A 12339-nucleotide genomic window follows, 5' to 3' on the forward strand; every position below is an offset into this window, starting at 1 on the left:
TTTAGGGTCAGTCACAGTGGTCAGGTATTCTGCCACTGTGTTCTCTCTGTTTAGGGTCAGTCACAGTGGTCAGGTATTCTGCCACTGTGTTCTCTCTGTTTAGGGCCAGTCACAGTGGTCAGGTATTCTGCCACTGTGTTCTCTCTGTTTAGGGTCAGTCACAGTGGTCAGGTATTCTGCCACTGTGTTCTCTCTGTTTAGGGTCAGGTATTCTGCCACTGTGTTCTCTCTGTTTAGGGTCAGTCACAGTGGTCAGGTATTCTGCCACTGTGTTCTCTCTGTTTAGGGCCAAATAGCATTCTAGTTTGCTCTGTTTTTTTGTTGTTAATTCTTTCCTACGTGTAAAGTAATTATCTTTTTGTTTTGTCATGATTTAGTTGTCCCCAAACAGAACCACACTAACTCAGACACTCCAGGCCCTGTGGGCCCAAATACCATTACACACCACCTAGAGAGGTTTTCATTCTCATGGTGACATCTTTCCCAAACCTAGTGGAACCCAACGCACTATACGCACGCAGCAAGACAACGATCCAAAACACACAATCAAGTCTACGTGAAAATGGCTAAAAAGCAACAAATTTGAAGTTTTGGAATGAACCAGTCAAAGTTCAGACCTAATGATCCCAATCGAGATGTTGTGGCAGGACTTGAAACAAGCAGTTTAAGCAGTTCTTCATGTCAGAGTGGGACACAATTCCTCCAGAGCGACGTGAGAGACAACTACAGGAAGCGTTTGGTTGCAGTCATCGCTGCTGAAGGTGGTACAACCACTTATTGAGTGTGAGGGGGAAATGACTTTTCACACTGGAGAATTGGTCGCTGCATAACTTTTGTTAATGAAATAAATAAAATAAGTATATTTTTTGTTGTTGTTATTTGTAAACTCAGGTTCCCTTTATCTAATATTAGCTTTTGGTTGAAGATCGGATGACATTCAATATAAAAAATATGCTTAAAATCAGAAAGGGGGCAAATACTTTTTCATGTCTCTGTAACTCCCTTCCTCCTCTCTCCTCCCCTCTCCTCCCCTGTCCTCCTCTGTCCTCCCCTCTCCTCCCCTGTCCTCCTCTGTCCTCCCCTCTCCTCCTCTGTCCTCCCCTCTCCTCCTCTCTCCTCCCCTGTCCTCCCCTCTCCTCCTCTGTCCTCCCCTACTCTGTCCTCCCCTCTCCTCCCCTCTCCTCCTCTGTCCTCCCCTCTCCTCCCCTCTCCTCCTCTGTCCTCCCCTCTCCTCCCCTGTCCTCCTCTGTCCTCCCCTCTCCTCCCCTGTCCTCCTCTGTCCTCCCCTCTCCTCCTCTGTCCTCCCCTCTCCTCCTCTGTCCTCCCCTGTCCTCCTCTGTCCCCCCCTCTCCTCCCCTGTCCTCCTCTGTCCTCCCCTGTCCTCCTCTGTCCTCCCCTCTCCTCCTCTCTCCTCCCCTGTCCTCCCCTCTCCTCCTCTCTTCTCCCCTCTCATCTTCTCTCTTCCCCTCTCCTCCCCTCTCCTCCTCTCTCCTCCCCTCTCCTCCTCTCCTCTCCTCCTCTCTTCCCCTCTCCTCCTCCTCTCTCCTCCTCCCCTCTCCTCCTCCCCTCTCCTCCCCTCTCCTCTCTCTCCTCCTCTCTCCTCCCTTCCTTCAGATCGTTGTTTCCAGTTTCTAAAAGTCTGTTTTTTTTAATACACACAGACACACTTTGATATATTCACACAGTCTGACAAGCCCCTCCCCTGTGCATCTGCTGCGCCTGCTGATGATGTCACAGAACTGGAACACAGTGACCCTACGCTCCTCCTATACACACACTTGCACACTGAGCCCACCCAACACTGAGTCCGCCCAACACTGAGCCCGCCCAACACTGAGCCCGCCCAACACTGAGCCCACCCAACACTGAGCCTACCCAACACTGAGCCCACCCAACACTGAGCCCACCCAACACTGAGCCCACTCAACACTGAGCCTACCCAACACTGAGCCCACTCAACACTGAGCCCACCCAACACTAAGCCCACCCAACACTGAGCCCACCCAACACTAAGCCTACCCAAGCACAAGTAAATGTGTTTCCTAGATGAGAAGTTGACATTGAACCAGATTACAACTAATCCAGGTAAAGACAACATGACAACATCATGACTATGATGTCATCTTGTATTTTTCTGGTTGCTAAAAAGATGTGGACATCATGTCCTTCTGCAACCAGAATACAACCTGATTCATTGACTGCAACCAGTTTTGCACGCAGGATAATTACAGCACAACATACTATATGTTACATACAACTGGCTTAGAGAAAGTGAGAGCGATAGATAAGGATATAGAGAGAAATAGAAATATGGGAAAGGTCTCACGTGTCGGTGAAAGAGAATCAAATAGTTTCTTGGCTTTGAGCAGATGGCACACACACACACACACACACACAACTGGAAAAGAGACCACATCAATGGGGCCAGTGGAAGGGGCCACTACAGCCGCCCTGTTCAGGAAATACATTAAACTACAACCACACTGCAACAGGTGCTCTGCTAGGAAATACTTTAAACTACATTACCCATACATGTAATAGCCGCCCCGCTCAGGAAATACTTCAAACTACATTACCCATACATGTAACAGCAATACAACAGCAAAAGCCTACAGATGTCCGACACGTAATTATCCTGCCAGCTCAAGAGAGGCTGTGGCAAAAGCACACACACAGACACACACAGACACACACACATTCCATAGCATGGTGCTTTCACACACACTCTATAGTCACTGCATTTGATGTGAGTGTGGGAACGTTCAGGGAGGGAGAGAGGGAGAGGGGAGAGAGTGAGAGGGGAGAGAGTGAGAGGAGGGAGAGGGGGAGAGGGGGGAGGGGAGAGAGGGAGAGGGGAGAGAGAGTGAGAGGGGAGAGAGTGAGAGGGGAGAGAGGGAGAGGAGGGAGAGGGGGAGAGAGTGAGAGGGGGGAGGGGAGAGAGGGAGAGGGGAGAGAGGGAGAGGAGGGAGAGAGTGAGAGAGGGGAGGGAGAGGGAGAGGGGAGAGAGGGGGAGGGGAGAGAGTGAGGGAGAGAGTGAGAGGGGAGAGAGTGAGAGGGGAGAGAGTGAGAGGGGAGAGAGGGAGAGGGGAGAGAGGGAGAGGGGAGAGAGGGAGAGGGGAGAGAAGGTAAGGGAAAATAGTTAAGTGGATCAAAAACCAGGGGCATAACATTTTGATATTATTGGTCCACGGGACCCTTCGTTATCTTTATCGGGAATACAGGAAGGAGCTTGGTTGGGAAGTACCGGAATACCGGCCACCGGTATTGAACCCTAGATAGAGCGAGGGGAAACGAGTGAGTGAGATAGAGATTCTGTCTTGAAGAATCTGTCTTTGGACAGTGTAGTATATTGACTGGTGCAGTCAGAGCAGTGTGTGTACCACAGTACTGCAGTCAAACAGAGGTTACTTTATATAAAACTCCAGTCTCTGTAATAGATGTACACGCAAACACACACACACACACACTGCTCTGAGGTCTCAGTAATCACACTCACTAAAGAACAGCTCAACTGGTCTTCAAACACCCTGCTTCACCCCAACTCTCACTAAACCCAGTGACCTGAGCGTGTGTGTGGTCATAGAGGGTGTTCTGTTCCAGTGACCTCTCCTGTCTGCTTCCTCAACCTGAGTGTGCAAAGTAACACCCCCTATACACACAGACACACTGTCTAACCCTAAAGCCTGTCGCATGCTATCTAGTCCAAACACCTCCTGCATATATTATGAGGACATTTAGAGAAGTTGTTATTCCTTCTTGTGTTCGGCAGTAGCTTGTTTTCCCCCGCGGTTCTTTCTCTCTCTCGAGGCCAAGTGGAAGTTCAGTAGCTGAAGTCTACACCCCTTCGTCTGTGATAGGTCAACGGTAGAGATGGGAACTATGGACCGGATTTTTCTATGAAGTGTTTGTTGTCATTCAACGTGCACATTTTGTTCACTTGTGAAATAATGCACCAAATGTCCTAGCTAGGTGTAAAATTGCATGTCTTGGGCCTCCCGAGTGGTGCAGTGGTCTAAGGGACTGCATCGCAGTGCTAGCTGTGCCACGAGAGATTCTGTCTCGAGTCCAGGTTCTGTCGAAGCAGGCCCGAGACCGGGAGACCCATGGGGCGGGGCAAAATTGGCCCAGCGTCGTCTGGGTAAGGGGAGGATTTTGCCAGCAGGGATATCCTTGTCCCATCGCGCACTAGTGACCCCTGTGGCGGGCCGGGTGCAGTGCATGCTGACACCGTCGCCAGGTTTTTCCTCCGACACATTGGTGCGGCTGGCTTCCGGGTTAAGTGGGCATTGTGTCAAGAAGAAGTGCGGCTTGGCTGGGTTGTGTTTCGGGGGACGCACGGCTCTCGACCTTCGCCTCTCCTGAGTCCATACGGGAGTTGCAGCGATGGAACAAGACCAATTGGAGAAAGAGGGGTAAAAAAAATACTAATAATTGCATGACTGAGACCTCTAAAAACACAAAAATGTATTACAGATTTCTTGATTCATCTTAGATTAATTCGGACTATTTTGAGGAAGTGTTACTGGCTACATTGTTGCAACAGTGTCTCGAGAGGGACAAACAACAATATTGCCACATTTTTTCAAGATTTTCAAGCAAAGGTATTTTATGACCAAATCGCCACATAGGTGAAATGTTATTAATATTTTTCATAATTTCACAATTAATCCAAATTATATTTAAAAATAATATATAAATATGTGTCGCTATGTAAAAATGTGGACAACCGTTCAAATTAGTGGATTTGTCCATTTCACCTGTGGCTGACAGGTGTATAAAATTGAGCACACAGTCATGCAATCTCCATAGACAAACATTAGCAGTAGAATGGCCTTACTGAAGAGCCCAGTGACTTTCAACGTGGCATCATCATAGGATTCCACCTTTCCAACAAGTCAGTTTGCCAAATTTCTACCCTGCTATATCTGCCCCGTTCAGCTGTAAGTGCTGTTATTGTAAAGTGGAAACGTCTAGGAGCAACAACAGCTCAGCGCGAAGTAGTAGGCCACACAAGCTCACAGAACGGGACCGCAGAGGGCTGAAGTGCGTAGCGTGTAAAAATCATCTGTCCTTGGTTGCTCGGCTGGAGTGGTGTAAAGCTCGCCACCATTGGACTCTGGTGCAGTGGAAACGCCTTCTCTGGAGTGATGAATCACGCTTTACCACCTGGCAGTCAAACGGACAAATCTGGGTTTGGCGGATGCCAGGAAAACGCTACTCGCACGATGTAGTGCCAACTGTAAAGTGCCAACAATAAAGCATAGTGCCAACTATAAAGCATAGTGGCAACTGTAAAGTTTGGTAGAGGAGGAATTATGGTCTGGGGCTGTTTTCATGGTACGGGCTAGGCACCTTAGTTCCAGTGAAGTGGCAATTGAACACTACAACATACATTCTTGATGATTCTGTGCTTCCGACTTTGTGGCAACAGTTTGAGGAAGGCCCTTTCCTGTTTCAGCATAACAATGCCCGTGTGCACAAAGCGAGGTCCATACAGAAATGGTTTGTCGAAATCAGTCATTGTGGAAGAACTTGACAGGCCTGCACAGAGCCCTGACCTCACCTTAGGGATGAATTGGAACTGCAAGCCAAGCCTAATCGCCCAACATCACTGCCCGACCCCACTAATGCTCTTGTGGCTGAATGGAAGTCCCTAGAGCAATGTTCCAACATCTAGTGGAAACCCTTCCCAGAAGAGTGGAGGCTGTTATAGCAGCAATGTTCCAACATCTAGTGGAAACACTTCCCAGAAGAGTGGAGGCTGTTATAACAGCAATGTTCCAACATCTAGTGGAAACACTTGCCAGAAGAGTGGAGGCTGTTATAGCAGCAATGTTCCAACATCTAGTGGAAACACTTCCCAGAAGAGTGGAGGCTGTTATAACAGCAATGTTCCAACATCTAGTGGAAAGACTTCCCAGAAGAGTGGAGGCTGTTATAGCAGCAATGTTCCAACATCTAGTGGAAACACTTCCCAGAAGAGTGGAGGCTGTTATAGCAGCAATGTTCCAACATCTAGTGGAAACACTTCCCAGAAGAGTGGAGGCTGTTATAGCAGTAATGTTCCAACATCTAGTGGAAACACTTTCCAGAAGAGTGGAGGCTGTTATAGCAGCAATGTTCCAACATCTAGTGGAAACACTTCCCAGAAGAGTGGAGGCTGTTATAGCAGCAATGTTCCAACATCTAGTGGAAACACTTCCCAGAAGAGTGGAGGCTGCTATAGCAGCAATGTTCCAACATCTAGTGGAAACACTTCCCAGAAGAGTGGAGGCTGTTATAGCAGCAATGTTCCAACATCTAGTGGAAACACTTCCCAGAAGAGTGGAGGCTGTTATAGCAGCAATGTTCCAACATCTAGTGGAAACACTTCCCAGAAGAGTGGAGGCTGTTATAGCAGCAATGTTCCAACATCTAGTGGAAACACTTCCCAGAAGAGTGGAGGCTGTTATATCAGCAATGTTCCAACATCTAGTGGAAACACTTCCCAGAAGAGTGGAGGCTGTTATAGCAGCAATGTTCCAACATCTAGTGGAAACACTTCCCAGAAGAGTGGAGGCTGTTATATCAGCAATGTTCCAACATCTAGTGGAAACACTTCCCAGAAGAGTGGAGGCTGTTATAACAGCAATGTTCCAACATCTAGTGGAAACACTTCCCAGAAGAGTGGAGGCTGTTATATCAGCAATGTTCCAACATCTAGTGGAAACACTTCCCAGAAGAGTGGAGGCTGTTATAGCAGCAATGTTCCAACATCAAGTGGAAACACTTCCCAGAAGAGTGGAGGCTGTTATAGCAGCAATGTTCCAACATCTAGTGGAAACACTTCCCAGAAGAGTGGAGGCTGTTATAGCAGCAATGTTCCAACATCTAGTGGAAACACTTCCCAGATGAGTGGAGGCTGTTATAGCAGCAAAGGGGGGACAGACTCCATATTAATGCCCGTGATTTTGGAATGTTCGACGAGCAGGTGTCCACATATTTTTGGTTATGTGGAATATTTCAGTCATCTGTCATGTATATAAAGGGTAATATTGGGATGCAAACTCAAAATGTAATACATTTCAACTCTATATCCGACATGGTAGAGTGTCTTCTTTTTAAGCCCACAACCATGTGTGTGAAGGTGTATACTCTTGTTTCAAAGTAGATTTGTTAAAGACTAACAAGAATCACTCTGTGACCCTGATTCAGCCCACTGCAGTATAAGGTTATTAATGGAGTATGCTACCACAGACGTTGGCTTTCGCCTAGCCAAGTTCTGCTAGGAGCAAACAGAACCTGGTCTTCAGGTGCCTTAACCCATACGCTGTCTGGCCCAACCTGTACCTGACACTGGGCTGGAAACATATGCTACCCACTCAGACTCAGGCAGTACAAACACATCTTCTCCCTGCCTGCCTGGGTGTCTCTCTATCTCTTTGGCATCTGGCAAAAGCTCTGAGACCTAATTGAATTGCACACTGGGTGGAGGATGAGGGTGGGGTAATTAGCTAGAATAACATAGTAGGGGAGGGGGGCTGTCTGAGCCAAGACTGTACTGTCTGAAAGAGACCCTTCATCGGAGGGGGTGGGGGTGACAGAGAGAGAGAGAGAGACAGAGAGAGATAAAGGCCCTATTCAGGGTGGGGGATTTACATATCACTCTGTTGTGATGTCATCAGAGTGAGCCACACCCTTGGAGTTACAGGAATCCCCCTGGTCTATAATAGCTTGTTATATACCAGTATGTTTAAAGTACAACACAAGCCATCGAATATCACACACACACATCTAGCTAAGCACAGTGTTGTGATGTCAACAGAGAACAGGGATGAGGTCATCAAAATGAGACAGGTGTAACTGAGGCTCAGGGTTGTGATGTCATAAGCGTGTGACCTACCCTGGATGCATTGCAGCGAGCCGTCCTCCGCTCTGATGGTGAAGGTCTCCCCTGGATTCACCTGTACCAGGATCACCTGTCGAGACCAGAGAGACAGATCAGACAAAACACAACGATAACAGACTGGTTCAGACACAACACAATGATAACAGACTGGTTCAGACACACCACAATGATAACAGACCGGTTCAGACACAACACAATGATAACAGACTGGTTCAGACACAACACAATGATAACAGACTGGTTCAGACACAACACAATGATAACAGACTGGTTCAGACACAACACAATGATAACAGACTGGTTCAGACACAACACAATGATAACAGACTGGTTCAGACACAACACAATGATAACAGACTGGTTCAGACACAACACAATGATAACAGACTGGTTCAGACACAACACAATGATAACAGACTGGTTCAGACACAGAACAATGATAACAGACTGGTTCAGACACAACACATCGATCGCAGACCGGTTCAGACACAACACAATGATAACAGACCGGTTCAGACACAACACAATGATAACAGACTGGTTCAGACACAGAACAATGATAACAGACTGGTTCAGACACAACACATCGATCGCAGACCGGTTCAGACACAACACAATGATAACAGACCGGTTCAGACACAACACAATGATAACAGACCGGTTCAGACACAACACAATGATAACAGACTGGTTCAGACACAGCACATCGATCACAGACCGGTTCAGACACAACACAATGATAACAGACTGGTTCAGACACAACACAACGATCACAGACATACATAAGAAGGAAATAAAGACGTTACTCACACTCAGTCAGGACACACACACACACACACACACACACACACACACACACACACACACACACACACACACACACACACACACACACACACACACACACACACACACACACACACTGACAGCCCCCAGGCCTCAAACAGTCAAGACAACTGCATATTTTTATTTTATGACACACTCAAGAACCTCCAGACGCTAACCAGCTAACTAGCTACAAGCTATTTAGTCATTGTTAGTTTTTTAAAAAAAAACCTGGATAACACTCGCCAGCCCAGCTTCCCTGCCCATCCACCGCTGCCCCCTGGACACTGATCTCTTGGCTACATAGCTGACGCACGCTGGACTGTCCATTAATCACGGTACTCCATTCTGCTTGTTTGTTTATCTGTCGGCCCAGTTGCCTAGTCAACGCCATTTTACCTGCTGTTTGTTGTGCTAGCTGATTAGCCTCGCCTACTGTTTTTAGCTAGCTTTCCCAATTCAACACCTGTGATTACTGTATGCCTCGCTGTATGTCTCTCCCAAATGTCAATATGCCTTGTATACTGTTGTTCAGGTTAGTTATCATTGTTTTAGTTCACAATGGAGCCCCTAGATCCACTCTGCATACCCCTGTTACCTCCTTTGTCCCACCCCCCACACATGCGGTGACCTCACCCATTACAACCAGCATGTCCAGAGATACAACCTCTCTCATCATCACCCAGTGCCTGGGCTTACCTCCGCTGTACCCGCACCCCACCATACCCCTGTCTGCGCATTATGCCCTGAATATATTCTACCATGCCCAGAAACCTGCTCCTCTTATCCTCTGCCCCCAACGCTCTAGGCGACCAGTTTTGATAGCCTTTAGCCGCACCCTCATACTACTCCTTCTCTGTTCCGCGGGTGATGTGGAGGTAAACCCAGGCCCTGCATGTCCCCAGGTACCCTCATTTGTTGACTTCTGTGATCGAAAAAGTCTTGGTTTTATGCATGTCAACATCAGAAGCCTCCTCCCTAAGTTTGTTTTACTCACTGCTTTAGCACACTCTGCTAACCCTGATGTCCTTGCCGTGTCTGAATCCTGGCTCAGGAAGGCCACCAAAAATTCAGAGATTTCCATACCCAACTATAACATCTTCCGTCAAGATAGAACTGCCAAAGGGGGCGGAGTCGCAGTCTACTGCAGAGATAGCCTGCAAAGTAATGTCATACTTTCCAGGTCCATACCCAAACAGTTTGAACTACTAATTTTGAAAATTACTCTCTCCAGAAACAAGTCTCTCACTGTTGCCGCCTGCTACCGACCCCCGTCAGCTCCCAGCTGTGCCCTGGACACCATTTGTGAATTGATCGCCCCCATCTAGCTTCAGAGTTTGTTCTGTTAGGTGACCTAAACTGGGATATGCTTAACACCCCGGCAGTCCTACAATCTAAGCTAGATGCCCTCAATCTCACGCAAATCATCAAGGAACCCACCAGGTACAACCCTAACTCTGTAAACAAGGGCACCCTCATAGACGTCATCCTGACCAACTGGCCCTCCAAATATACCTCCGCTGTCTTCAACCAGGATCTCAGCGATCACTGCCTCATCGCCTGTATCCGCCACGGAGCCGCAGTCAAACGACCACCCCTCATCACTGTCAAACGCTCCCTAAAACACTTCTGTGAGCAGGCCTTTCTAATCGACCTGGCCCGTGTATCCTGGAAGGACATTGACCTCATCCCGTCAGTTGAGGATGCCTGGTCATTCTTTAAAAGTAACTTCCTCACCATTTTGGATAAGCATGCTCCGTTCAAAAAATGCAGAACCAAGAACAGATACAGCCCTTGGTTCACTCCAGACCTGACTGCCCTCGACCAGCACAAAAACATCCTGTGGCGGACTGCAATAGCATCGAATAGCCCCGTGATATGCAACTGTTCAGGGAAGTCAGGAACCAATACACGCAGTCAGTCAGGAAAGCTAAGGCCAGCTTCTTCAGGCAGAAGTTTGCATCCTGTAGCTCCAACTCCAAAAAGTTCTGGGACACTGTGAAGTCCATGGAGAACAAGAGCACCTCCTCCCAGCTGCCCACTGCACTGAGGCTAGGAAACACGGTCTCCACCGATAAATCCATGATTATCGAAAACTTCAATAAGCACTTCTCAACGGCTGGCCATGCCTTCCGCCTGGCTACTCCAACCTTGGCCAACAGCTCCGCCCCCCCCGTAGTTCCTCACCCAAGCCTCCCCAGGTTCTCCTTTACCCAAATCCAGATAGCAGATGTTCTGAAAGAGCTGCAAAACCTGGACCCGTACAAATCAGCTGGGCTTGACAATCTGGACCCGCTATTTCTGAAACTATCTGCCGCCATTGTCGCAACCCCTATTACCAGCCTGTTCAACCTCTCTTTCATATCGTCTGAGATCCCCAAGGATTGGAAAGCTGCCGCAGTCATCCCCCTCTTCAAAGGGGAGACACCCTGGACCCAAACTGCTATAGACCTATATCCATCCTGCCCTGCCTATCTAAGGTCTTCGAAAGCCAAGTCAACAAACAGGTCACTGACCATCTCGAATCCCACCGTACCTTCTCCGCTGTGCAATCTGGTTTCCGAGCCGGTCACGGGTGCACCTCAGCCACACTCAAGGTACTAAATGATATCATAACCGCCATCGATAAAAGACAGTACTGTGCAGCCGTCTTCATCGACCTCGCCAAGGCTTTCGACTCTGTCAATCACCAAATTCTTATCGGCAGACTCAAAAGCCTCGGTTTTTCGGATGACTGCCTTGCCTGGTTCACCAATTACTTTGCAGACAGAGTTCAGTGTGTCAAATCAGAGGGCATGCTGTCCGGTCCTCTGGCAGTCTCTATGGGGGTGCCACAGGGTTCAATTCTCGGGCCGACTCTTTTCTCTGTATATATCGATGATGTTGCTCTTGCTGCGGGCGATTCCCTGATCCACCTCTACGCAGACGACACCATTCTATATACTTTCGGCCCGTCATTGGACACTGTGCTATCAAACCTCCAAACGAGCTTCAATGCCATACAGCACTCCTTCCGTGGCCTCCAACTGCTCTTAAACGCGAGTAAAACCAAATGCATGCTTTTCAACCGATCGCTGCCTGCACCCGCATGCCCGACTAGCATCACCACCCTGGATGGTTCCAACCTTGAATATGTGGACATCTATAAGTACCTAGGTGTCTGGCTAGACTGCAAACTCTCCTTCCAGACTCACATCAAACATCTCCAATCAAAAATCAAATCCAGAGTCGGCTTTCTATTCCGCAACAAAGCCTCCTTCACTCACGCTGCCAAGCTTACCCTAGTAAAACTGACTATCCTACCGATCCTCGACTTCGGCGATGTCATCTACAAAATGGCTTCCAACACTCTACTCAGCAAACTGGATGCAGTCTATCACAGTGCCATCCGTTTTGTCACTAAAGCACCTTATACCACCCACCACTGCGACTTGTATGCTCTAGTCGGCTGGCCCTCACTACATATTCGTCGCCAGACCCACTGGCTCCAGGTCATTTACAAGTCCATGCTAGGTAAAGCTCCGCCTTATCTCAGTTCACTGGTCACGATGGCAACACCCATCCGTAGCACGCGCTCCAGCAGGTGTATCTCACTGATCATCCCTAAAGCCAACACCTCATTTGGC

The 12339-nt window shown here is 48.2% G+C and overlaps 1 protein-coding gene across 1 annotated transcript in view; it reads right to left on the minus strand.

The window, feature by feature from the left end:
* Positions 1-12339, minus strand: part of LOC118381882 (fibronectin type III domain-containing protein 3B-like) — a 235056-nt gene that overhangs the window by 142680 nt on the left and 80037 nt on the right. Inside the window, 1 exon segment of the mRNA XM_052499389.1 lies at positions 7883-7958. Coding sequence (XP_052355349.1) covers positions 7883-7958 — 76 coding nt within the window.

This window comes from Oncorhynchus keta, chromosome 37 (genome assembly GCF_023373465.1).
Source record: "Oncorhynchus keta strain PuntledgeMale-10-30-2019 chromosome 37, Oket_V2, whole genome shotgun sequence".
NCBI lineage: Eukaryota > Metazoa > Chordata > Actinopteri > Salmoniformes > Salmonidae > Oncorhynchus > Oncorhynchus keta.